The following is a 27,369-nucleotide window of genomic DNA, read 5'->3' on the forward strand; positions in this document are numbered from 1 at the left end:
AGAGAGAGAGAGAGACAGAGACAGAGACAGAGAAAGAGAGAGAGAGAGAGAGAGAGAGAGAGAGAGAGACAGAGAAAGAAAGCTATTTTTTCAGAGTTTTATTCATTCTCTCTGCTCTCTATTTAGCCAGATGGCTGACTCACAATCCCCACTCACAATCAAGATTAAGATTACACCAGTGAACACACACATTTCAGCTCACATGTGCTCACATGCCCACATGCGTCAGCTTGCCCATACGCACGCACACACACACACACACACACACACACGCACACACACACACACACACACACACACAGACACACATGCTCCATGTAACAGACTTTGCCCATAAAGGTCTCCCAGTTAAATCCATGAACACATGCTGTTGTAGAAATGAATATGGCCTGTGTAAGCTTTGTGATGAAGATGATGATGATGATGTCACTTCCACCAGTGTCCCCTGTGTAGGACACAGCAGTGGAAATGACAACTGAGGCTTTAGTTATTAAACTGAGCTGCCATAATCATTGATCGCAGGGAAGTCAAGGGCAGACGAGTGGCACGGATTCAAGTATTTTTACCACAAAGCTGTATATCCACTGTCCTGAGACAGACAGAGGGAGAGAGAGGTACAGAGAGAGGTGAGAGAGGTACAGATAGAGGAGAGAGGGAGATATTCATCAAGTGAGATGAGAAGTATTGAGGACACTGAGATAGAAAGTCAGAGAGTCAGTGAGAGGGGATCAAGAGGCTAGAGAAAGAAAGAGGAAAAAGTAAGAGCGCGAGAGGATGGAGAAAGAGAGGGCGTGCGATAGAGCAAAGAGAGAGAGAGTTAGAGGATAGAGAGTGTGTGTGTGATAGAGAGACAGAGAGAGAGAGGATCTAGAGAGTTAGAGGATAGACACTAAGCCCTGCTGTCACCAGCCAACCTGCCTCTCCAGTCTCCAGAGCAGTCAGCCGTCCTCCGCCTGCCTGCCTGCCTCTCCTCCGTTACGTCCCTTGGCCGCCTCTCCAAGTCTTCACCCGCTCTCCCAGGCCCGTGGGCCTCGCAGCATGACCCTTCCACCATGGGCTTTCTGGAAAACTACCAAGAGATCGACCCAGTCACTCTGAACCTGTGCATCCTCATCGTCAGCTACGTCATCCTGCTGTTGGTCTTCTTGATTTCCTGCATCATGTACGACTGCCGGGGGAAGGACCCCACCAAGGAGTACGCTCCGGACCCCCAGCCCACGCAGTCTCCCATCAGGCTGGTGGTGATGCAGAGCTCCCCGGCCTCAGTGCCTGCTCGTTGGGACACGTCCAACATGATCACTACCTACCACGAACCAGCCAGCCCCGGCCTGCAGGACTTCAGGGAGAAGAAGAGCACCATGGTCTAAGGTCCAGGAGGAGGGAGTTCCTAAAGAGAGAGAGAGAGATACGAAGAGATATAAATAGAGAGACTCACTGTCGCTGGAACTTCCCTCTGAAACCTTAACTACTGGGATCCACTTTTGTACATATTTATGTTTTTATCTCTTTCCGCTTTGTCTTTTTTAATGAATATATCATTTGTTTGTACAGTCATCTTTTTTCTTTTACTTTGAAGACGTTTACTGCGTTATTTTGTGGGGAGGGGTTGGACTTTGCTGGAGAGGACGATGCTAGGATTTGACCTCCACCAGACAAGACTGAGACGGTAAGACATGGTAACCTGTCTACCAACCCACATGCCTGCCTGCCTGCATGCCTGTTTGTTTGTCAGTCTGTCAGTCAATCTGTCTGTCAGTCAGTCTGTCTGTCTGTCTGTCTGTTAGTCTGTCAGTCTGTCTGTCTGTCTGTCTGTCAGTCAGTCTGTCTGTCTGTTAGTCTGTCAGTCTGTCAGTCTGTCAGTCTGTCTGTCTGTCTGTATGTATGTATGTCTGTCTGTCTGTCTGTCTGTCTGTCTGTCTGTCAGTCTGTCGAGGATTTTCTGTTCAGTGAATTTGAATATGTGGTGTAAAGTAATAATAAGAGTTTATTTATTTAGCACATTTCATACAAGAATTGTAGATCAAGTACAGTGTGTTGCGATGCAGATTGGACCAAAGTCTATTTCCCAGCACATAGCTGTAGTGTTGTCAGAACAGTGATGTCTTACATAAACATGTTGAGATAAGGTGAGGTCACAGCACCAGGTCGTTACCAGATGTCAAGGGTCAGGGCAGGATAAGTCATCTGTTTCTGTCATGGAGGTCTTGACCTGCATAAGCCCACATCCTCATTTTAGTGACAATGTTCCTTGACGTGTTTTGAACTCAAGATTAAGCTACAACTTACCCTGACGGACAATCTGTCTAAGAAGTGGTTTCAGCCCTGAATAGGGCAGAAAGATGTTGTAGCAGAAGTGGTTCGGAAGCATAGAGTCTATGGTGGTTCACCCCGCTCTTGGGACAAAGGCTGAAAGAGGGGTAAATGATTAACAGCTTGAAAGAATAAGTGTTGTAAGCTATTGACAGATTATAGCGGGAACATAAAAGAGAGACCGACAGGCAAAGAGACAGACAGGCAGGCTGGCTGGCAGAGAGACAGACAGACAGACACACAGACAGACAGAATGTACTCACTGGAAACTTGTCATACCACAGCCAGATATGAAATGTTGACTTACACCTTGCAGTCGTCAAGTCAACAAAGATTCAAACAACGGAACTCCCACTGCACAAGGCGACACAGTAATCATAGAACACAACAAGGCAGCAAACTGATTGGTTATCTGTCAATCCAGAGTAAGTCAGTAAGTGTGTGATTAATCAATTATTCTAAATACAGTTTTGGGCTACGACAACATCAAATACCGGCATTCCTGCTTCAGCTGTCAGGGCATGTGTAGGGCACTCGACAGTAAACATGGTTTGAGTACGCCCATATTTAACCTTTAGGAAGTTTTTCTCTTAGAGTAAAGGGAGGTCAGAATGTGTAGTGTGGGTGGTTGGGAACATCTCTGTGATGTAGATGTCCTGTATGTGACCTGAATACCCAGTGGTTCTTGTGGTTTAATGGTAGATGATAGTGAGAGACATGTGCTTGATCGCCTGGTCCTTACACACATGAAACAGTGAGGTTTCCCAGCAGTAAGGCAGCCTGATTCAGGGTTGCGGTTAAACAGTGTATGTATCGTTACTGGATATTCCTGTACGAAACCTGTATTCCAAAACGCAAAAGCCAAGGGAACATTTCTACTGAACATTGCTGACATCCCCAACATCACTCTCCGAAACTGGATTTGTTTTAACAGCTCAAATTCCACACTGTGTGGACACAAAATGGTGTCACACTGTGTTCTCCTGCAGTTCCCCCCCCCCCCCCCTGACCTACGGAGACTGGAGACCCCTGGGGACTCCCCACAGGGACCCCCCCCCACACAGGGACCCCCACCAGGAGGAGATGAAGCAGTTCTGGAGGACATGGATGGGAACAATCAAGGCAGGTGCTTGACATTGGCTGCTGTGACAGCCATACCTCAATGCCCTCAGTGGATAAAGTAAACACACAACATATCAGGTGTCACAACCAATTAACCAATTAACCATTTATCCAATTAATTGATTAATCACTCGACCTGGAAGCCTCGGCTCTGAAATGGAAATAACAACACGTAGGAAACCTTGAACCCGACGTTCATCCAGAGGCCTGAAACAGAAGCAGGCTCTGCCAACAGTTCTCTCTGAAATAGGACAGACACCTATATGGTGTGTCTAATCTCCCTGCATACTGAGAAAGACTAGCTCTCGCTGATTACCTCTCCAACACATGCAACTTATCTTCGATTGTCTCTCCACAAATAAAAGATTACTGTCTACTTACACGGCAATACCCGCTGCTCTGTGAACTCTGCTTGCTGCCGGTCGAGTGATGATCAGAGTGAGGGAGTGTTAGTGACATCACCCTGTGGGTGGATGTTACTGTGAGGACATGGTTGGTTTTTTGGTGGACTAAAAAACAAAAGCTGATATCACTAACTGGGACCTGAGAGGACCTAGGGTCCAGTCAGTAATCTCCGGTAATCTGCTCTGTCCTATGTTCAACTGCGTATTAGAATCTAAAAGGCATTTCCATCCAGGAGATTTGTAAATCGCTTTTTTGATTGGGATGACAGATAAGCCTCCCATTTGAGTCCTAGGCTATACTGACCAAAAATCTGCTTAAAGAAGGTTGAGGCCACAATGGGCAATAAAAGTATTGTCCCAAGCCCATCCAGAGATCTGTGTAATAAAGGTGGATCCAACAGAACAATAACCTCAAAAGTCCTGGATTAAAAATATGCGTTATAAAAAAGTTCAGTTTCTTATAAGATGAGCATTTGGATAAATAAGAAACATTGCAACATAGTTTTATCTCCTAATTCACTCACTAGAATTTCAATGCCATTCCTGAAGTTGTTCAAATGTTGTGACATCAACAAAAAGCCAAACATCTCTCAACTAGACAGAAGAAATAATGACATAATGGTTGCAAATATACTAGCCCCACCTCAATGCCCACTGTGGTTGACATGAATAAACTGCTCCGTCTGAGGAAAATAAAACAAGGATACCCAATTCTGGTCTTCATTCTGAGTGCCAAACAACCTGTTAACAGTCAATGGGACTTACTTGGCTAGAGGACGTTCTAAAGAACAACATGCAACTGTAGCATGGTACGGTGGATTCTAATCTGGCAACAGACTGGCTTTGTGGCTGTGTGTGATAGCGAGAGGCTATTTCTGTAATCTGTTTCTCTTTGGTTGCAGGTCTTCTTGAGTTAATGACACGCCACATGCTCGAGAAAGCACCATAGAGGGTGGGATTTGAACCAAGGACCTTATGGCTTGCAGTTAGACTGCTCAACCACTGAGTTAACAGAACTGCATTGGTTCCTGATGCCACCTGCTATCTAGCCGGGCCTGTAGCATGCTGTATAGCCGCACAGCCAGCGATGCATTACCACACATGCAGCCTGCAGCAGGAACTAGTCACAACTAGCTAGTTGCATGAGACAGAAGGTAGGCCTGCATCAGAATCCATTTTCCTCAAAGTTATCGTCAGACCGGCCGGGGACCGAACAGAAAGCTGACTCTTTCTACCCCGGCATGAAACTGTAAACCAATTACTGAGCTGTTTAACTGCATCACGTGTCTCCACAAAGCCGCTGTTATCCTGGAGGATGAAGGGGGGGGGGGGGGGGGGGGGGGCTCAGAGGAGACGGGTGCCCCCGGTGGGTCACAAGAAGACTGCTTGCCATGTCAACAACGCAGCCTCGCTTCACGTCTCCAAATGCATGAGTCAAACAGCTCCATACCACTGGGTATAGTTGTAGGTCAAGGACATGTGTACGCCAAGGTGACATGAAGGGGCAATCCCGTCTGTGTCCAAAGCTTCTTAGCAAAACACCTCAGTGGTCTTTCACTCCATCCATTGATACACACATAATGATGCTAATCCATATCTTCATTCTATGAACACTGACTTTGTCACTCTTACGTTTGTCTCTATTTGTCTGTGGGGCAAGAGGGGTGGGTGGGGGGGGGGTGGCAGTTTGGGAGCCACTGCTACAGGTGTTCATAGTCCCTGCGTGCTTGTCACAGGACTGACAAATATGGCAAGTGTTAGTGTGGTACTGTACGTTAGGGAGTGATGTCGGTTTGCCGGTCTGTGTGGAGGTAAAGAGCTTTAGCAGTGTGAAGGTGGTACCTCTGTGAGTGTTGCTCAGTAGTTGCCAGGACAGGCAGACTCTACTAAAGCTAGCATATGGTGTCTCACTTACCCCTGTGGTCCCTGCTAAAATCACCCTTTCAACCCCCTGACAGATGACAACACCACAGCTGCACGTTTAGCAACTTGTAAACAATGAGAGACATCAGCTTTCTTTTCCCTTTCAGTCAGCTCTGTTTGTTTCTATCTGCTTTTTATCACTTCCACCCTTCTCTTCTTTGAAAAGGGCCTTTTCCTTCCTTCCTTCTTTCTTTCTTTCTCTTTTTTTATCTATCTATCTATCCATCTATCTATGTCTGTCTTCATTTGTTCTAACTTTCTAACAATCTATCACCTCAACATGAATAAATCCCTCTCTCCAACCCTGATCTTCTTCCATGACATCCTTTGAATCTCTCCCATATCCTGCATGACCCAGTCCCATTATATCTTTGGATCAGCCACAGTTTACCTCTTCCAGTGTACAGCCTCATCCAACCTCCTTCTGAGAATCCACCTTCATTCCCTCCAAGAGGTCAGTCACACAGTGACACAAACATCCTGTTCCAGCAGGTCCAAATGTGGACTACATGTTTGGACTACAAGTTTCAAGTTTAGGTTCTGGTGCTCAAACCTAAATCCTAGATGGTTCTGAATATTAATTTCCACCTAAATAATCCTAATCCGATGTGAGCTACAATTCTTATAAACAATACAATGGAACGTTCATCAAGAAGAACGATTCTTATCTCTTTCTCTCTCTTTCTCTCTCTTTCTCTCTCTTTCACTCTCTCTCTCTCTCTCTCTCTCACTCTCTCTGACGACAATATAGATTAGACCTACAGTGCTTCTATAATCCTTGTCAACCTTTGACCCTTGTAATACTGACGAGGAGTCCTGGAGGCGGACAGGATTACATCACTACTGTATATGTCACTAGATGTGACACAGTGGAATTAGATTTAAGGTAATGCCGTCTTCCTCAAAGACTCACAAGTCTGCAGGGAAGAAATGCTGATTGCAATCACAGATTGTGCACATAAATATAGATTATAGACAGACAAATGGACAGACAGATAGATGGAAATAATAACAACAGGATGTATTATCACACTTATGGTCCTTACATAAACACAGTGTTACCTAATACTGATTTACAGTTACAGAACAATTATGCAACAGGCATCAACGGATCACTTTAAAATGTTCTGTGAGTGAGTGCATGTGTTTTTTGAAACTTGTTTGTGTCGTCTTGTAAAAAATAATTTGTGGGGTGAAAAAAAAAAAAAAAAAAACGACTATACTCTATTGTAGTCTGCTCTGCTTTAATCTACTCTGTTTTAAGCTTCCCTGTTCTCTCCCCTCTCCAAAAACAATTTTCGAAAGGTTTAAAATATATTTTCAAATACTTTTTACTTAAGTATATGTAGTCAGCACTTCAACTTTTCAAGACTTTGAACTTCCACACGAGTATCTGTAGGCTGCAACTACTTGAGTGAAGGGTGTGTGTACTTTTGCCATCTCTGAACATAACAAGGTGTTGATAGAATACGTATTCTAAAACTGGTTGTTCCCATCCTTGATTGTGATTGGCTATATCGCGTTCCATGCCGTTGTAAAATCCAGCATAACCTCATAGGTTGTCCTCATAACATTCTTTAACATTCCATATTACTGCGCATCGAATATTTCAAATTGAAAAATACGGCAAAGATGTCCATCTGGCTGTTGCGTGGCAACGATTTATGTAGGAACTATACTTTGTAGTAGCGGAAGAATTACGGTTTATTATTAAACTATTGTTTAATGTTTCTAATTGTTTTTATTGATGAAACCATATCAAATATTTGTAGTAACAGTTTTAGAAAAGCAATAAGCCCCGCGAGTCCGTGGTTTACGCTGGTTTTAGAACAGGTAAGGTGGTTTTCGTCACTCCGCTTAGCGTCGTGCCTAACAACTCCCCTCACCTGTTCTAAAATCAGCGTAAACCACGGCCTCTTGGGGATTATTGCTTAAATTTGTGATGTTTTGATAATGAAAAGACTGCATGAGTCATCATGGAACACCAGATGGTTTATCAAGAGTTTATTGACCTTGACTTATTTAATTTTTTGAGTTGATAACGTATGTTGTTCAATGAGTGGGCTATTTGTATAGTCTATTCAAAGCAATGCCATATAGCCTTTGTACTTACAGTTGCCAACGGAACACACCGATGAAGACAATTAACACCTAAACAAAGGACAGTTGATATGGTTTGAATGTCATTTGAGAGCAGCTAATGATATGTCCTGTTAGATGGAAAGCAACGTTGTAGCCTCGTCCAGTTGATGGATTACCACCTACATTATTTGGTAGTTAATATTTCAACTTTACTCTCAGCGTCACTACACACGTAGTACGCAAATTACCAGACAATGGCAAACTGAGCATTGATTGGACCGATGGGAACGTAGCCAACTTTTTAAGACTTTTCATTGGTGAAAATGTCTATCAATCAACATATTTTGCCGTCGCTTCCTTACAGTTTTTTTTTTTTTTAGCAGGCTAGCTCCATTTTTCTACTGTGTGAGAGGTAACCGGGGGTGCAGCTGGCTTGGGTCGGATCTGATGGAAGCGCTGCTGCTGTTGCTTCATGGAAAGATTTGATTTGGCGATTTTATGATTGTCCTTATTTACGGCACAATGATAAGGAAAAGACTAAAATAGTGTTATGTCGGTCATTTTGGGGGGAGAGAAAATATCGCTAACAGTGGTCTGATGCGGCTTGCTAGTTTAGTGGATGACACAGTAGCCTAAACCAAAGCGGCTTTCTTTGATATTTTGCTTGCTGGCTCGTTCATTTGGCGAGATTTTTTTTTTCTTGTTTGGAAACTTAGCGGAAAGACATGTCCGGCACTAAAATGAAGAGAATGAACAGTTTCCAAAGGCAAGTTTTTCTTCTAACTAACGTGGCTGTCTGCCAGTCAATATGACATGTTGCGTTGCTGCGAAGAGACTAGTACTGCCTGACTCTGTCACCAAGCTAGCTTAGCTAGCTGGCTAGCTGTTGATTTGGAACATAATCTATGAAATATCCTACTGGCAAACCCTTCTAATACCCATGTTGGATATAATGTGTTTTTATTTATTATCTGCACCTTTGCTGGCTAACGTTATAGCTAGCCTTACTGTTTGTTTTAGAGCTTAATTTATTTCTGTTAAAAGCAGCAATTGATGGTCAGAATATAAATCGAAGCATCTACTGTCAGTGACAGCACACCGAACTGTTTCCTGTTCATCCAAAAACCAGGGTTGAAAGGGGAAGTACTGTAGACATACGAGAATGCAGTGGTAGACGTCTGAAATCCGTTATCTGAGCTATTGTCGCCTTTATATGAGTTGGCTCGTATATATGGAATTACTGAACTTGTAGATCTCTACAGGTAGTCAAAAAACCATGACCAAAACACTGGCGCAAAACACACCGTTGGAGAGTCTAGCAGGCAAAATAACAACGTTGCCTACAAGACTGATGTGTTCATGGTTTTATGCGTGTCATGTTTGACATGAGTTATAACGGGTTCCTGTTTATTATACCTTTTTACATGTCTTAACAGGTGTGTTTTCCATGTATTATAACAGGTTTATGAACCGTCGGGCCTCTGCAAACTGCCGCTATCAGCCCACCCGCTATGAGCACGCTGCAAACTGCTACACTCATGCGGTGAGTCAGTCTGCTAGAGTAACATCAAACGTTTGCTAGAAAGCTGTAGTCTCCAACATGTAACGAAATTCAGTGATTTATTGATGAAGAATTAATATGAATAAGATGTCGTTTGTGCTTCTCCTACTCACTTTAATCACACCGTCCCTCCCTCCCTCCCTCCCTCCCTCAGCTCCTCATTGTACCGGCCTTCGTGGGCATGGCGTTGCTCCACCGCCTGTCCGACGACCGCTGGGAGAAGATCACTGCCTTGGTGTATGGCATGGGCCTGTCGGCGCTCTTCCTGGTCTCCACCGTGTTCCACATCATCACCTGGAAGAAGAGCCACATGAGGTGAGAGACCAGGGACGCAAGATCCATCACCTGCCTCGAGTTAGACCAGGGGAGCCAGATCTGTCATAACACCTCGTTAGTGATAGTCTTGGGCAGACATATTTTTCACAACAGCTTGTACAGGAAGTGGTGGTCTGTGCCAGTGAAGGAACTGTATGTGAAGGAAGTGTGTGTGTGTGTGTTTTAGGTCGATGGAGCACTGTTTCCACATGTGTGACAGAGTGGTCATCTACTTCTTCATTGCTGCCTCCTACACACCTTGGTAAGACCCTCTCTTGCATGCTCACACACGCGCATACACACCAATATCACAATTCCAATGTACCTGTACTTGTACCTGATGCAAATGGAAAATAAACTTGAACCCACACACACCTCCTTTCTTCCCCCTCTCCCTCCTTCACCCCCTCCCTCACCTCCTGTCCTCCCCCCAGGTTGAACCTTAGAGAGCTGGGCCCTGTGGCTGCTCACATGCGCTGGTTCGTGTGGCTCATGGCCGTTGCAGGGACCGTCTATGTATTCTACTACCATGAGAAGTAAGCTCTATGTATTCTAGAAGTAAGCTCTATGTATTCTAGAACTAAGATATATGTATTCTAGAAGTACAGTCTATGTTCTAGAAGTAATGTCGATATATTCTAGAAGCAAAGTATCTTTTCTCAGAGAAAGGTCTAGGTATTTAACCATGTCAGACTCCTCACAGCGACTGTGTTCTCATTGAGTTCATGTTGTAGTCTGCAGACTCAAAACACCCAGATGTTCCTCCACTTAGAGGGAAGGTTAATGACACAAGTGTTTTATATTGCAGCAGTTTACACCCAACATCTGTTTCTTAAAGGTCCCATGACATGAAAACTTCACTTTAGGAGGTTATTTAACATTAATGAGTTCTCCAAGCCTGCCTTTGGTCCCCCAGTGGCTAGAAATTTCAATAGGTGTAAACCAAGCCCTGGGTATTATTCTCCGCCTTTGAGAAAATGATAACTCAAACGCTCGGTTTTGAAAATTCCCTATTGTGATGTCACAATAGGGAAGGTTACCTCCCCTTTCTCTGCTTTGCCCATACCGAGAATTTGGCCTACCAATGGAAAAAACGAGCTATGACCGTGCGAGCGCAACATCGTTTTTTCCTCGAAACATCATGACTTGCAAATGATCGAAGCATGGCAGTTAGCCCCGCCTCTTTCTTCCTCACCGTATTTAAAGCTACAGAAACAGCGCGTCCTGAGGAAAGCTCATTATGGGACTGCTCGTCATGCCTGAAATTCTGCACCAAGGCTAAATTTCAGCAAAGAGACTTCAGATACAGTATTAGGGGACCACTAAGCCCTATATAAAAGCATCCAAAAACAGCACGTCATGGGATCTTTAAGAGACCTGATACATTATTAGACTTTTGAGATGAAATAGGCTACTTATTGTCAGCTAATCCATAAGGTAGCTCAAATTGTGAAAATGTGAATGGATGCAGTAACTTTGTGTGTGTGTGTGTGTGTGTGTGTGTCGCAGGTATAAGCTAGTGGAGCTGGCCTTCTACCTCACCATGGGTTTCTTCCCGGCACTGGTCATCACATCTATGGTAAAGTTCTCTGTTTGGTCTCTCTTTCTACCTCTCTCTCTTCCTACCTCTCTCTCTCTCTACAGCACAGTAGCAGTCACACACATATCACATATAGATACACATCATATACCTATATCTGGCATAGGTGTATATATATTACACTGTAGTTTGTAAACATATGCCTGCTGTGCAGTCTGTGCTGCCCCCTGCTGTGCGGTCTGTGCTGACCCCTGCTGTGCGGACTGTGCTGACCTCTGTTGGCGGGGATGTGCCTAGACAGCTTGCAGGTTCTGCTGCATTATGCTGTTCTGGAGTGTTCAGTGTACAGAGTCAGGATATGGTGTGTACTTCCACAGGGATTTAATTGCACGTTAGCCCATGGAACCTTTGATCTCCTCGTTTCTGTCTTCTCCTCTCCCTCTCCTCCTCTTCCAACTTGTTTCCTGGATTCTAACCTCGAGTCATCTTGGTTTCTCCCCCTCCTCTCCATCCATCCACCCCCCTGCTAACCTCTCCACCTCTCCTACTCCATCTTCTCTGCCGGTCCTCTCCATCCATCGCCCCTGTTAACCTCTCCTCCATCCTCTCTCCCCCTCCTCTTCATCCATCCCCCATGCTAACCTCTCCTCCTCTCCTCCCTCTCTCAGAGCAACACGGAGGGTCTTGTGGAGCTGGCGTTCGGGGGCCTCATCTACTGCCTGGGCGTGGTCTTCTTCAAGTCGGATGGCGTCATCCCCTTTGCCCACGCCATCTGGCACGTGTTCGTGGCCTTGGCGGCCACCGTGCACTACTATGCCATCTGGAAGTATCTGTACAAGACGGCGAGCGACGTGGACGCCATCCAAGAAGCCTGAGGAAGAGGAGGAGGGGGAGAGGTGTGTCCTGAATCCCCTCACAGCAGGAGTGGGTGGTGGGAAAGGGGGGTGGAGTCAGTCTACGTGCACCCCCTCCTTTCCCCAGGAAAGGGAGGGAGGTCTGTTGGCAGACCTGAGGTGGAAACAGGACTTGCAGTATATCAAGCACATGAAATCCGACAGCTTTAGGGTGCGTTCAATATACCTCCAGACATTTGGAGACTGTCACACGTGTTTTGTAGCGAGTGAACTAAATCAAGTGCACCTTAAGTTGTCTGATAGTTGTAATGGACCCAGGTGGTAGTCACCCACCCATGTCGGCTGCTCCTTTCCCTTCGGGCCTCTTTGTGTTCTCAGATCAAGTTTACCACGATGACCATGTATTGTTTACTGTTTTCGATGTAAGGAACAGTTTCCCCAACGGCGCACAGCACTTCATCTGAGACAATTTTGTGTCTGAGTTTTGTACCGCTTTTATTCGGTTTGAAAAACAAAAACATGATAATGATCATAACCGCCCCCTGAAAAACAAGGCGGTTCCAGTTATTTGTGGTTGTACACTTCATCTCTGTTTGCTACTAAGTGTGATGACAGCCGTGATGGATGTCTGTCTGTCGTACCACTGAGAGAACCTCACATTCCATAGACAACTTCATAGTGATGATCAGTGAACAGTGACTCATAGATTGTGTTACTGAGGTTTCGACATTTGAAGTTAATGTCTCACGTCCAGACAAGCTGTTGTCTGGTAATAACGTCTGTATTGCAGTCTTACATTTCTGAGACTGTGTGGTATATCATGGATACATACCATACAAACAATGAAAGTGTGATATTTACTCTGCTGTAAATAATGGGAAGTCCTCTGGACTATCAAGTCCATAGACATGGAGTGAGCGTGCATGAATATCATCACGTCTGGGTGTCTGTTTGGGTGTCTGTCTGGGTGTCTGTCTGGGTGTCTGTCTGGGTGTCTGTTTGGGTGTCTGTTTGGGTGTCTGTTTGGGTGTCTGTTTGGGTGTCTGTTTGGGTGTCTGTTTGGGTGTCTGTTTGGTGGAGCCTGGTGCCCAGTGTAATTGGGAACTTTGTGACGTGTGGGGGAGGTATTAAAATGACCACGTTTGACTTCAAAATGTACAGAATGTACTAACCCTAACCAAGCACTTATGATGACTTATGATTCTCCCTGCTTTGAAGGACTCCTCAGACTTGGGGGGGGGGACAGCCTCTTGGTCTGACGGTAGTACCAGCAGGAGGGGGGGGGGGGACAGCCTCTTGGTCTGACGGTAGTACCAGCAGGAGGGGGGGGGGGGACAGCCTCTTGGTCTGACGGTAGTACCAGCAGGAGGGGGGGGGGGGGACAGCCTCTTGGTCTGACGGTAGTACCAGCAGGAGGGGGGGGGGGACAGCCTCTTGGTCTGACGGTAGTACCAGCAGGAGGGGGACAGCCTCTTGGTCTGACGGTAGTACCAGCAGGAGGGGGGGGGGAACAGCCTCTTGGTCTGACGGTAGTACCAGCAGGAGGGGGGGGGGGACAGCCTCTTGGTCTGACGGTAGTACCAGCAGGAGGGGGGGGGGAACAGCCTCTTGGTCTGACGGTAGTACCAGCAGGAGGGGGGGGAACAGCCTCTTGGTCTGACGGTAGTACCAGCAGGAGGGGGGGGGGGGTCGGGGTCAAGGGGTGACCGTCTTTCTGGAAAGATGATCCATATTTGTTATTATTATTTTTTTCATCCTTTGAGACTACTCTTGCACATGGCTGTGTTGCAATGAGCTGGGGGTGCTGCAGTGTTCAGATTTCAGTGTGAACAAGGGTATGGGTGGGGGAGTGAGGGATTGGGCAGGGAAAGGGTGGGGTTTGGGGTCAGGGGTGGAGGGGGGGGGAGACCGACAGACAGGAAGGGAGTTCAGTGTGTGTGTCGTAAGGGTTTTGGGGTTCATGTTCCGGTATGTCTGTGTGTCGTTGTGACAGACCAGCATGACGTGTGCTACTGGGTTTCTCTTCATCCCCCTGAGTCGAGCCAGACCCATCTTATTCAACTAGTATCCATCGCCCTACGCACATCTCAAACAAGCTAGCCAATCTTTCCCGGTGTGATGCCTCCTACAGTCTGAAGAAACGTTATTAGCTTCCCCTCTTTCGCATTTTGTGGAGTAGCAGATTTCTACTCCACATGAGGGATTTTGATGAGAAATGTGATGAGTATAAAAACGTATTGATCTCTTGACCACTGTAATGTTTTTGTAATGTTTGTAACATGTTGTTTTCAGACCATGCTGTGGGCACTGTGCTGGCCTTGTCTAAGGCAGATCTGCTTCTTGGTGATTCCATTGGCTTGGATGGTGCTGTGCAATGTAACTCCTCACACACCACCATACATAGGCTCTTTCTAACCTGTTATTAAAAACTGCTTTTACTCTCACGTGTGTGTCATGCTTGGTTATTTGTACCTATAGTGATTGGGCGTCCTCCAAGAGTTTGCTTTCATTGGGGTTGTGTGTGTGGGCATGCTTTTAACTTTCCATGTTGAACACGTCAGCTCAGGAATCGCCATGTTTTCTTTCTTTTGATGTTGTTCATAAACCGTAACTCCCCAAAGTTTTTTTTTTCTAACCCTAACCACGTAAAACGTAAGTTTCAATCAATCATATGCATTTACTCATTATGCGATCATAAAGCCAGTATTCCTCTTGTAAATATCTTCTATATAAAAAATTCAAGTACTCAATACAAACACAACACTGTCAGATTCTTCCAGAAAAAAATGAGTATAGACATGCGGAGAATACATAAGATAAAGACTTTATTAGACGATACAAACGACTGAGACAGGAACAGGGGCCTCAGCCCGCATCACACGGAGGAGAATCTGACTCCACTCCGTCACATACCAACACTCTGACATCCTGTTTCCTGTCGCTCACATTTCCTGTTGGCGTTGCCATGAGTATGACGGTTAACATGTTACCTGCAGTGTGTTTTCGCGATTAGGAAATAAACAATAAAATAACAAATTAGAATCGTGGTTGTCATTCGTTGCGAGTTGGGTGTTTATATGAGGCATTCGAAGAAGCTGGGCCTAGCCCTGTGTTGTGGTGTTGACGTGAAGTTGTTGTGCAGACTGAGGTGAAGTCTGTATTCAAGGCACTGGGTTTGGGATCGGTGGTAGTGTAATGTGTATGTGTTCTGGGGTGTGTGCGATGTAGTGGAACGCATAATATGATGTACATGTGTACATGCCGCTGTGTGTAGGGGAGGTATTTGCAAACTGACTTTATTCTGTTTGAAATATACTCTTTGCGTGGGACGGCGAGGAAGAGCTTAATGAAAGACCGTCGTCTGACACTTCAGACAAACACCTTATACATAAATAAATCTGAGGTGGAGATGAGTCATTTCTGAGGGAACACCTCCTACTTCCATAATGTAAATATACGTCTATGAGCATATCTACAGTGACACCTAATGGCAGAGGGTGGAACTACAGGTGGATGGATCCGATTGGCCGATCAGTGATCAGTTGGGTACATTCTTTCTGCCGTGGCTCTCACCTGTACCTGTTGGCCACACCCCCTCACGGTAACAACATAACCCTGCAGGTGCCACAGAAACAAACTGTTATACTGGGCATCTTTTAGTAATATACTTTGTATTCTTTAATAATATTCTGTATCTGCAGTGTTTTTTTGTATTTCTTTTACGAACATAGTCAGTAATGTATAGGAAAGTACTGTACAAAAAGAAGAACGTATACAATATATTTGTATTATAAACATATCTATTATCATCATAACCAATATAGTGTCTCTGAGGGGAATATTTTGGTCTGTAGGAAACATTGATTGGGTGAACTACAGTTTGGAACAACACCATCCTATGTTTTCTTCAACATATTTTACATTCATACAGCTATCATTAGACAAAGGAAAAACAAACAAACAAAAATAGCAACAGAGATGCCCACATATATATGTACTGTGTACTGCAAAACGGTATCAATGTCTAACAGCTGGTTCACACACATTTTTACGGACTGCGTGCGGTTTCAATACAATCCCTATACATGGGTGAGTTTGACTCTGAAATACATACAGATAAACAAAGTTGAGAAAAGTTCAACTTCAGTGTCAGTACGGATGCGTACGACCAGATCTTTAGACTTCCCACGATACAGACGAGCAACAAGCCCTCTGCAGACATGCTGTATGAACGTACACTATGTTGAGAAAAACACTAGATGGTAACTAGGATGGTAACAATCCGTCCGTAAAAATACACAGCATGTGAACCAGAGATCCAGTCATGGTAACCATGGAAGCCTGAACACGCTAAGAGAGAGAGAGGGGGGGGGGGGGGGAGGACGAGAAGAAAAAAAGACCAATGAATCACTTTTTTTGTCAAAGAAAAAATAAAGTAAACGATTTGAAATTAGTCTAGAGATTTGTCCTCGGAAAGTGATCATGCTGAAAAGCTACAAATGACAAAGGGGGTGATAATAACAATATAATAATAATAGAGTAATAATATAATAATAATAATAATAATTAGGTCAAAAAACAGCAATAATAGAAGTAGCAGTAGTAGTAACAACAACAATTAACAACGGAATATTTCAAAATAAAAATCTTCAATTTGAAAGTATAAAGGTTGATAAATACAGGTCAAGAGAAAGAGAGAAAGAGGTCATGAGGGGAGAAGGAATGAAGAAGAGTGTGATGAGAAGGGAAGGACAGAAGAGAAGAAGAGATGGTGTGTGTTTGGGGGGGGGGGGATATTATACCAGACAGTGTGATTGTGAGACGCGTGGTTAGAGGGTTCAAATGTTAAGGAACACCCATCCTGTCCCTCACTCCCCCCTGTCCCTCCTGTCTCAGCCCCCGTCTCCCCCCTCACTCCCTCCTGTTCCCCCTGTCTCTCCCCCCTCACTCCCTCCTGTTCCCCCCGTCTCCCCCCTCACTCCCCCCTGTTCCCTCCTAGTCCCTCTATTCTCCTTCCCTCCTGGAGGGGCAGGTCTGGGGCTGCCAGGAAGGAGTTGAGGATGGAGAGTATGGCAGGTCTGGGACAGGTAGTGTGTTCCACAGGAACATCTATTTTAGCTTAGCTACATCTACAACCAGACAGCATTGTTGCTCAAGGTGAGGGACATGTTTAACAGCGCCAGTCTATGAGTGAGTCAGAGTTATTCCCAGGTTGACCAGATAGATGGGGAGAAACAGAGAGAGAGAGAGAGAGAGACAGAGGGTAAGTGCTCATAAGCAAATATTGACATCAAAGAAGCTCCAAATAGTTAGCAAACAGCTGGTGAGCATTTAGAGAGGAACAGACACCCAACATAAGAACGGAAACACAATAACATACACATCAATAAAAGAACCATTTGAATGAACAGACGATTCGCAGACCCCCTCAGAACACGGTTGCAAACCTCTTGTGGGGAGAATGCAGAGAACGGTATCCTACAGGTAGTCTAACAGATCCAGAACTTTTAAGAGAGACAGCAGGGGCGAGGTTCTTAGAGGAACCACTCCAAAACACACGAAGAAGGGGGGATGGAGGGAGGAAGAGGAGGACAGGGAGCGATAGTTCTCAGTTCTCTGAAGAGACATATCAAATGGGTAGGAGACGACAGGAAGTGACACTATATGGAATCTCTTCCAATAGGAACAAGCTTTGAAAAGATGGGGCAGGGCCTGAGGTCAGGGGGAGGGGTTAGGTGGTGGATTCAATACTCCTCCAGGAAGTTGAAAGTGTGTGTGTCCATCTACAAGCATGTACTTGGTTGACAAACAGGAAGAGAAGAGAAATAGAGGAAGGGATGCCATCTGACAATGACAACTGAATAAAGAGAATCACAGAAGCTAAATGATAAGGAGTTGTGTTCAAGGGTAGGTGGTGGTGGGGGGGGGGGATTGGGGGGGGGGGGGTTGGGGGCAGGGGGGGAGTGCCACCAAAAGGGAGACACACACTGTCCTCACTCTGGGGTGTGGAGGACACAAGCATGGGGGTGCGGGGTGTACGATGGATCATGGAGGGGGGAGAAGGAAAAGGGAGGAGGCGGGGGTATTCACTGGGGCCCATGTTGGGCAGGGCAGTAGGGGGCAGGGCTGGTGTTGGCCAGGGCAGTAGGGGGCAGGGCAGGGCTGGTGTTGGGCAGGGCAGTAGGGGGCAGGGCAGGGCAGTAGGGGGCAGGGCAGAAGGGGGCAGGGCAGTAGGGGGCAGGGCAGGGCTGGTGTTGGCCAGGGCAGTAGGGGGCAGGGCAGGGCAGGGCAGTAGGGGGCAGGGCAGTAGGGGGCAGGGCAGGGCTGGTGTTGGGCAGGGCAGGGCAGGGCTGGTGTTGGGCAGGGCAGGGCAGGGCTGGTGTTGGCCAGGGCAGTAGGGGGCAGGGCTGGTGTTGGCCAGGGCAGTAGGGGGCAGGGCAGGGCAGTAGGGGGCAGGGCAGGGCTGGTGTTGGGCAGGGCAGTAGGGGGCAGGGCAGGGCAGTAGGGGGCAGGGCAGTAGGGGGCAGGGCAGGGCTGGTGTTGGGCAGGGCAGTAGGGGGCATGGCAGGGCAGTAGGGGGCAGGGCAGTAGGGGGCAGGGCAGGGCTGGTGTTGGCCAGGGCAGGGCAGGGCAGGGCAGGGCTGGTGTTGGCCAGGGCAGTAGGGGGCAGGGCAGTAGGGGGCAGGGCAGGGCTGGTGTTGGCCAGGGCAGGGCAGGGCAGGGCAGTAGGGGGCAGGGCAGTAGGGGGCAGCGCAGGGCAGGGCAGGGCAGTAGGGGGCAGGGCAGGGCAGGGCAGAAGCTGGTATTCCCTGGGTCTTGTGTGGAGGAGGAGGAGTGGGTCTTTACAGGGGCCCGTGTCTGGCCTCATATTTGGCCAGAGTGTTCTTGCAGCGGCCCAGCTCCTTGCGCAGGTCGGCCACCTCCATCTTCAGAGCCGTGTTCTCCTTCTCCAGGAACCCGGCTCGGATGGCGATCTGGTTCTCCTTGAGGCGCCGCGCGTCACGTGACCGCTTGGCCGCAACGTTGTTCTTCCTGCGCCGGGCCCAGTACCTATCGTCCTGCACACACACACACACACACACACAGGCAAACACACACACACATGCCCACACACACGTAGGCGCATCCACAACCAGAAAGGCAAAAACAAAGAGAAGGAGAAAAGGTTTGGGTTGATGGGCAGTTGAAACAACACCAGACACACGCCACCAATATGCACACCAGCCTCCGCTCTGCTAGCCTGTCTGCAGTCAGGAAGAGCAGCCTGCTCACTGAATATAGAACACCATCGATCAGAACACTCTTCTTCTTCTTCTACCCTGTGCTCGTGTCCTCATGCATATTCAGGTGTGTTTCTCTGCGGCTGGGAGGAGACAGGCAGCCGGGTTTGGGTTCGCTGGGTTTGTGCCAGTGCCGCCCCCGCTATTTCCAACACATCCTGTTCCGAAGACCTCCCACGGCTTATGTAACCATTCCGAGACAGGAGAACAGAAGGGAAGATGAAGGGACGCCATTTTATTTAGCCCCTGTGACCCATGGAACTGATCCTTGGCCTTCTGCTGCACTTTCTGTTTGCACAATGGCATTGACGCTTGGCGATACAAGCATCTGTTAAATGAGTCAAAGGTAAAAAGATTGTATCGTAACACACCCACAAGCGCAGGAACGTAAGGTAACCAAATCAAGCTTAAACGACAAACAAACCCCTATCTATACCCATGTGTTGTTATTCCAGCCATGCAGGTCTGATTCTTAAGCCCCGCCCCCCTGTGGGTGAGTTTCTTCCATACCTTGAGGTCCTCCGGGATGAAGACCTTGCGGGCTTTTTTGATCATGGGCTGGGGCTTGAGCTCTTCGGCGGAGAACTTGCGTTTCCTGGGGTCAAACATCTCCTGGCCGGGGACGCTGGACAGAGCCAAGTCGGCCGGGTCGGGCACGTAACCCACGGGAACCTGGATCGAGTCTGGGTCGATGGGGCTGGGGGTGTCCCTGGCAGTGGAGGGCAGGACTGGGGAGGGGGAGGAGGAAGGAGAGAGGTTAGCCGCTGACTGGGGCAGGGAGGGTCTGTAGCTTCAGGATCAAAAGGAGAGGAGGAGAGAAGAGGAGGAGAGAGGAAGAGTGGGGAGGAGAGGAGGAAAAAGGAGGAGAGGAAGAGTGGGGAGGAGAGGAGGAAAAAGGAGGAGAGGAAGAGTGAGGAGGAGAGGAGGAAAAAGGAGGAGAGGAAGAGTGGGGAGGAGAGGAGGAAAAAGAAGGAGAGGAAGAGTGGGGACAGGGCCTGTGCTCTTCAGAGGCTCTGTAATCAGGCTGAAGGCCCCAGAGGGAGCTAGATGATCACGAGGCCATGACAGCTTCCCTCCTCCCTATCTCTCCAACTCATTCCTCCTCCTATCTACTTAATGTACCATATCGAAAGAGTCTAGGATGTAATTAGGTTTGTTGTGGAACCACGTCATGTGAATGCAACTATCTAACAATCTCCACATGTCTCCAAAGCAAAACAGAGTTTTAGTTGCATATTTCCTCCACCAAGGGACGCTATTTCATAGTGAATGCACGTACACACACACACGCACACACACACTCACAAACGTACACATACTGGAGTGGTGTTATCAGTGGGTTAGTCAGTTGAGTTTCATGGGACAGTTGGATAGAGAGGAAGTGACTGAGGGCTAGGGCTGTACAGCTAATCTGTACTGTGCAGCTAATCTGTACTGCGCAACCTCAGATGGATTATGATACCCCACAGAGGTCACGAGCTGGAGTCTGTCTCTGGACCTGGACCCGGGTTATGTTAGCCTGTTGAACTGAAGGGCCTTGTTGGACAGTTAATTTAATCAGTAGCATTAACAACATCGACAGTAACAACAACAACGACCACCGTCGCACAGACAACAGCTGCACAGACAACAGCCGCACCGACAACAACCGCACAGACAACCAGCGCAACAACCACAGACAAGACAACAAGTTACAACAACGACCAACTGGCAGTCCCTGCTTCTCTCTGACTCTGAGGACTGGCAGTGACGAGGCCACCGACACAAATTAAACTTAGAAAATCCAACTCACAATTGTTGTACTGTAAAACAAAAATTCTATTACATAAGTACACAAATCTAGGACACTGGCACATTTCTATTTCCAGCAACCACCCTCACGACTACCGAGTTCAGAGGTCTTCCTGGGACACCTGCTTGTACACCTTCTATCTACTACACCTACCCTCGGGTCATACCAACACACCCCCACAGTCATGTACACACAAGTATGTTGAACCATTTTGGTGAGGACAGACAATTCACTCCGATTCTAAATTGTGTAATCCCTAACCTTAACACTTAGTGTAATTTTAACCCTAAAACTAATTCCACCCCTAACCTTCCTAAACCGTCCTGGAATAAACACTTAAAGTTTTAGCGCAAGGGTCCTCACAAGGGTAGTTAAACAAGCCAACCAAAACACACACACACACCGTTAACTTATTACCAAGATAGACTCCAAGCTCCTTATGGGGTTAAATGGGACACAAGCTGTCAACCCAGATTAGATCAACATGTGTACATAACAACATACCCCAAGCTAGACAGCAGTGAGAGCAAAAGGGCAAGGAGTGATCACTATGAGTTACAGGTCAGGGGGGGCTTAGAGTCAAGGACTACATTTGACCCATCCATGTGTTCAATGGTGTGTGTGTTGAGAGCAGAAGAGATAAGTTTTGGAACATCTTATAGCCAATAACTTGGATGTGGAGTCCAAACCAGGACACAACAGGACAAGGATGCATCCTGGGATTGAGAGGACACACACACACACACACAATCTAAGATGAGATAAGATAATCCTTTATTTGTCCCGCAGTGGGGAAATAGCAGTTTGCAACAGCAGCAGGGTACAGAAGAGCACTCAGAGCACAATTAAATATAGAAAATGTAAAATATACGAGATACAAGATACAGGGAGTTATAAAAAATATGAAGATGAGGATATAAGGGTTTAAAATCGTAAAATAATGTAATAATAGTAAGTGTGAGTTAAGTGTGAGTTAAGTTTATTCAATCTATGACATAAACAATCCTAGGTCCCAGATATCCACTTTAGTCTTTTTTTTTTTTTTTGTCATTTACATCACAGACCTCGTACCTAACTGTGACATCATAGACCTCGTACCTAACTGTGACATCATAGACCTCGTACCTAACTGTGACATCATAGACCTCGTACCTAACTGTGACATCATAGACCTCGTACCTAACTGTGACATCATAGACCTAGTACATGACTGTGACATCATAGACCTAGTACATGACTGTGACATCACAGACCTGGTACCTGACTGTCACAGAACTGGTACCTGGTACCTGGTCTCTTTATCTCTATCAGAACCTCAACCCTCCTCATTTTCCATGCTCAGTTAGAACTTGAGGAGCACGCGACCATACACGCACTGCATTGTGATCGTGTTGCTGGTTAGTCAACAACATCCAGAACAAATATGAGATTTCAGAAATAGACTTCATGTATGCCTAATGCAGTACTGCGTGCATACATACACACTCACACACCATGAACTCCTGTCTGCAGTACACGAGAGGCACAGCCTCCCTCAGCTGCTGTAAACACAACACTACCTTCTCTGCTACCTTCACAGCTTCTGTTAGTGTGTGTGTGTGTGTGTGTGTGTGTGTGTGTGTGTGTGTGTGTGTGTGTGTGCGTGTGCGTGTGCACACATGCTAAGCTAGGTTAGAACATAGCATGCACGTGACAGGAGAGGAAGCCTAAGACATGTGATGTCCACAGAGAACGGTCTGTGCTTGAGCCAGCACTCTGGCTCTGAGAGAGAGAGGTAGAGTCAGAGAGAGAGACAGAGAGAGAGAGAGAGAGAGAGAGAGAGAGAGAGAGAGAGAGAGAGGGTGGAGGGAGGGAGGGGTAGAGAGGGAGAAGGAGGGGCTTAGAGAAAAACAAGGAGGGGTAGAGAGTGGAGCTCATAGCGTGACAAGCCCATGTTAGTGCCAGCGAGGAGAGAGGGAGAGGATGAGAGTGGGGAGGGGGGTGGGGGGTGGGGGCAGAGTCGGAAGGCACACGGCTACAGCATGTGTAGATCACATGGCCCTGCTGGAGAGGAGGATGGGGCCACACGTGAGAGAGGTAGACAGCTTATCAGGAAGAGGGAGGGAAGGGAACACCAGCCAAACTATCCCAAACAAAACAGACACACACACACATCACGCCGTTCACGTGCACACGCCAATCTCTCCAGCCCTGATTGTATGTTCCCTCCAGACCTGCCTGTGTTTGACCAGGTGTGTGTGTGTGTGTGTGTGTGTGTGTGTGTGTGTGTGTGTGTGTGTGTGTGTGTGTGTGTGTGTAGAAATGCAATGACAGCCAAACAGTCAGGTCTACCTGACTAACCTGTCATCCACACAGGTAAAGATGTATCCTGGGCAATAGATATGGTGAGGACTAACATCTAGTCTCTAGTGATAATAAAGCACAACTAGGGAAGGTTATAAACTCTTACATAGTGTCCTCCATAAGGTGTGTTTATAACAGTAGCATTTATGAAACGCTTACCTGTCTCTACTTTGTTTATAACAATTCATTATTTAATTTAATGAAATTAATTAAACAATTAGACAGTTTTATTGAAAGGGACATACAGGGGGAAACTCAAACCTGCGAAATTGTGATCAGCAGTCACATTCCTACCACTGACTACCCAGCTGACAGAATGGATAAAAGCGAAAACGTGAAAAAACACCTCTGTTACTGCAGGAGTCATATAGCCATGCCTCTGCATCCTGGCTTCCAGATCCCACATCACCATGGAACCAGCCTGGATGCATCCAGAAGGCAACTAAGAACCAGCCAGTAACCAGCCTGTCAGATTCTTAAACCCAGCCTGTTCTGCAGGGTGACAGAGCGTGTACCGGCTGGGTGTTTCCAGGGTCAGAGCCATAATTACAGCTGCCATATATTTCTCCTCTTCCTCTTCCATCGCCACAGGGAAACCATGGTAACCTGCCAGCCAGTCTTAAGGTGCCGCTCTGTCACACCACGCCATCTCTCCTCTCCATCCCCCGCTACATGCAGCGAGCAAGAGATATCGTGTGTGCGTACTTTATGACTGTTTTACTCAACAACATTTTCTCAACTCTATCTTCATCCTCTCTCTTCATCTCACCTTCTCTCTCTCTCTCTCTTTCTCTCTTTCCTCTCTCTCTCGCTTGACTCCTTTGACCTCTCTCTCTCTCTTTCTCTTTCAGTCTGCTCTAGTCTAACCTGTTCAGTCACCTTAGCAACCAGCATAGCATCAGCCCCTCCCACCAGAACCCACCGAGGTTCCACCTTCTCAATCACCCTCTCACTCTCTCAAACACTGTGTGTGTGTGTGTGTGTGTGTGTACCTGTTCTGGCAGGGTTGTGCAGCAGGGTCTGGGAGGGCGTGGTGGAGGTGCAGGTTCTGCTGCTCAGGTCCACCACAGAAGTCAGGGCTGGGGTGGAGGTGAAGGGCGAGAGGGCTGGGGTGGAGGTGAAGGCCGAGAGGGCGGGGGGCTGGGGGGCCGGGGAGGGTCCCTGATCGCTCTCCACGGAGCTGGCGGGGATGCCGTTCTCGGACAGGAACTCCTGCAGATCCATGTACTCCAGCTGGAAGTTGTCCACATCGTAGGGCAGCGTCTTGTCCCACAGCGTGGGGCCCAGGAAGGCTGACTGGGGAGGGTGGGCGGCCGAGCCCTCATCCTCCAGCTTCTTCTCCTTCTCCTTGTCCTTGTCTTTAGCGAACGCCGCTGCCGGGGAGAAGAATAAGGGGGTTAAAGCGTGGTGTCTGGTAGGAGTGACTCGTGACCTCCCTGCTGCGTGTTCTGAAGAGCGAGAGCCTCTGAGCAGAGCACAGCTGTCAGCATCATTTACACATTTAGTCATTTAGCAGATGCTCTTATCCAGAGCGACTTACAGTAAGTACAGGGACATTCCTCCCCGAGGCAAGTAGGGTGAAGTGCCTTGCCCAACGTCATTTGACACGACCGGGAATCGACCCGGCAACCTTCTGATTACTAGCCCGATTCCCTAACCGCTCAGCCACCTGACTCCCCCGATTTATCATGACACCATGTTACACTCACCCTGTCACCTTCATACTGTCAACCTGTCACCTATCACCGAGTCACCCTCTCTCTCTCACCCTGTCACCTATCACCCTCATCCTGTCACCTATCACCCACGTATCACCTGTCACCTTCATGACATAGGCGCTAAGGAAGTTCATCCCACATGCATGTTATTGTTCGAGTTGTAGCTTCCACCAGTCTCCATCTTTGGTTGTGTCTTGTCTTTGTCAGTGAATGACGTTTATGTCAGCTCTCAGCCACTGAAGTCCAGACCGTGTCTAAAGTTAGCTTTCCTGGCCTGAGAGCCCCCTATGTCACTTAGGGAAAAAATGACATTACATTTTTACATTATTAGTAAATGTAATTGCGGGTCCCGGGGAGTTGTGGCGGGAACCAGCCCTCTCTGTGGACCACTGTGGAGAACGCTGTCTCCGCGCGCAGCCTCTTCCACCTAAACCACAGGTGATCGCATTTCTCTGACCCTGCAAACGCTGCGTCGAAATACCCCTTCAACCTCCTAGCGTGGCGCGATAAGCCTTATCTACACACATATATTACTTATTTTATGATGACAGACCGTGTGTGTGTGATGGACTTCGGATTTAGACTTGAGAAAGGCTGTATACAAATCTGATCCTGCTGAGATTGTGCGGATGTCCGAAGCAGTCCCCTATTCTGACGGAAGCGCCTCACAGTGGGCAGCAACACTCATTATAGGACTTACGGAAAACAAATATGCAGCGAAAGCACTGTTTTTTTTGTGTGTAACTTATAAACTCTACATCCTTGACTGGCGCATTAAGGATTGAGCGCACAGCCATCCAGACCCAGCATGTAGCCGTAGCCTATACGTGTTCCCTGTGCGGTCAAGCTGGTGGGACACACACAGTCGAACACGATCCTTGGCTTGTTTACTTTTACCTTGATCTTGTTGAAAGGGTAGTTTCATAGGGTTCTCGAGCAGGGACTTCAGCACGCCATGGGTCGGCGGACGGAAAGTCGGGTTTACAGACAGCGGTCTGGCCATTTCCTCCATGGGTCTGGAGCGATAGAACGCTTAAAAACCTTTAATCCAAACCGTCGAAAAATGTGAATCAAACCGTCAAAATCCCTTTAAAGTCTCGATCCAACCTTGATTTGAGAAACCCAAGAAATGGATATCCGTGCATAAACGAAAGGAGACAATCTTCGCTGAACGTCTCCAGCAGCTAAAGACACCAGAGAGCTGTTGCTTGCTGCAGAGCTGAGGTGGAGCCTGAAGCTAGTGGGACGGCTTGTCCCATGTGCAAAGTCTTTGGCTACTGACGTCAAACCGTTGGCCAAACTCACCCTGAGAGGAGAGTCAGCAGAGATCAAGTGCCTCAGATTCCCGGACTCTTAAGTTTAACTTTGATTATTTTAAACGCGATTTGATATTATTTTAAACGCAAATTGAGATTAATGATGTTCATTGATTAGTAACCACTTGTTAACCTTGAAAACAATTAGTCAAAATAATATAGGACTCGTTCACCCTGTGGAATTCGTAACAAGTGCGCCGAAGCATTAGACGCAGAGCAGTGCGTGCAGTCTAGTCCTTGTGCTTATATTATGAGGTATAACAAACGTAGAATTAAACAGTCATTTGGCGCTGCACGTCTCAAACGTTGTACAGTGCCTGTTCTATATTGGGTTTATTGCGTCCAGTCATCATTTATGAAGTCTGTGTGACGCTCTCAGACAGTGGTTTAGCGCACGGGAAGAAGCGCCGAGAAAAGAGACGCCGGGAGGAAAGTCGGTCACGTGAATAATAGCGAGTTGACCTACTTTTAACCAATGGCTGTTGACGAGCTGTCTCCAGTCTCTTCGGTCGGGAGTCGGGGACACATTGAATTGCGTGTATTCAACCTCGCATAAAAAAAACTCCTGAGTCACTTATTTTCAGATGGCTTGTTACCATATACTACGGTTTTTGAAATAGGCAACGCGTAGTCTATATCATTCTCAACCATTTAATTCAGCCATATGACACAAAGTAGAACATTTGAGCAATATGTTAGGCCTGCCTTGATTGATAATGCATCCTCATTTTACTCTCCAAAAGCATTATGTTTTGCGTACATCCAGATTGTTTGCTTAGCTTACAACCTTGTTTAGTCAGCGCTTAAGG

The 27,369-nt window shown here is 47.1% G+C and overlaps 2 protein-coding genes, 1 long non-coding RNA gene and 1 pseudogene across 5 annotated transcripts; 2 read left to right on the top strand and 2 right to left on the bottom strand.

Annotated features, from left to right (window-relative positions):
- Positions 1–1,052: 1,052 nt before the first annotated feature.
- Positions 1,053–1,409, top strand: LOC146252935 (small integral membrane protein 36 pseudogene; annotated as a pseudogene).
- Positions 1,410–1,491: 82 nt separating this feature from the next.
- On the top strand, positions 1,492–14,555 carry mmd (monocyte to macrophage differentiation-associated). 3 transcript variants are annotated; one of them, XM_084678476.1, is made up of 8 exons: positions 1,492–1,666; positions 9,303–9,384; positions 9,557–9,717; positions 9,905–9,979; positions 10,152–10,253; positions 11,227–11,296; positions 11,926–12,153; positions 14,404–14,555. In XM_084678476.1, exons 1-7 carry the CDS (start codon positions 1,629–1,631, stop codon positions 12,130–12,132), a joined length of 735 nt encoding a protein of 244 aa, XP_084534602.1. In that variant the 5' UTR covers positions 1,492–1,628; the 3' UTR covers positions 12,133–12,153; positions 14,404–14,555. The 3 variants fall into 3 exon arrangements, with proteins under 3 accessions (XP_084534602.1, XP_084534603.1, XP_084534601.1); XM_084678477.1 differs by lacking the exon at positions 1,492–1,666 and adding an exon at positions 7,688–8,032; XM_084678475.1 differs by lacking the exon at positions 1,492–1,666 and adding an exon at positions 8,093–8,607.
- Positions 1,967–2,394, bottom strand: LOC146252937 (uncharacterized). The gene is made up of 2 exons (XR_014731686.1): positions 2,287–2,394; positions 1,967–2,209 (listed from the first exon to the last, which is right to left on the bottom strand). It is a non-coding gene; the product is annotated as an uncharacterized LOC146252937 (long non-coding RNA).
- A 4,101-nt stretch (positions 14,556–18,656) lies between the features above and the next one.
- On the bottom strand, positions 18,657–26,962 carry hlfa (HLF transcription factor, PAR bZIP family member a). The gene is made up of 4 exons (XM_084677818.1): positions 26,142–26,962; positions 24,519–24,899; positions 19,902–20,119; positions 18,657–19,169 (listed from the first exon to the last, which is right to left on the bottom strand). Exons 1-4 carry the CDS (start codon positions 26,254–26,256, stop codon positions 18,954–18,956), a joined length of 930 nt encoding a protein of 309 aa, XP_084533944.1. The 5' UTR covers positions 26,257–26,962; the 3' UTR covers positions 18,657–18,953.
- Positions 26,963–27,369: the final 407 nt, after the last annotated feature.

The sequence above is a fragment of the Hypomesus nipponensis genome, chromosome 17 (genome assembly GCF_054491055.1).
Source record: "Hypomesus nipponensis isolate SF chromosome 17, ASM5449105v1, whole genome shotgun sequence".
NCBI classification, from domain to species: Eukaryota; Metazoa; Chordata; class Actinopteri; order Osmeriformes; family Osmeridae; genus Hypomesus; species Hypomesus nipponensis.

Coding starts and splice junctions, on each gene's coding strand:
- mmd (XM_084678475.1), top strand. CDS start 8,567: ATGTCCGGCACTAAAATGAAGAGAATGAACAGTTTCCAAAG. Junction 9,980..10,151: donor GCTGCCTCCTACACACCTTG/GTAAGACCCTCT, acceptor TCCTCCCCCCAG/GTTGAACCTTAGAGAGCTGG. Junction 11,297..11,925: donor CACTGGTCATCACATCTATG/GTAAAGTTCTCT, acceptor TCCCTCTCTCAG/AGCAACACGGAGGGTCTTGT.
- hlfa (XM_084677818.1), bottom strand. CDS start 26,256: ATGGAGGAAATGGCCAGACCGCTGTCTGTAAACCCGACTTTCCGTCCG. Junction 20,120..24,518: donor GCACAACCCTGCCAGAACAG/GTACACACACAC, acceptor CCCCCTCCCCAG/TCCTGCCCTCCACTGCCAGG. Junction 19,170..19,901: donor TCATCCCGGAGGACCTCAAG/GTATGGAAGAAA, acceptor GTGTGTGTGCAG/GACGATAGGTACTGGGCCCG.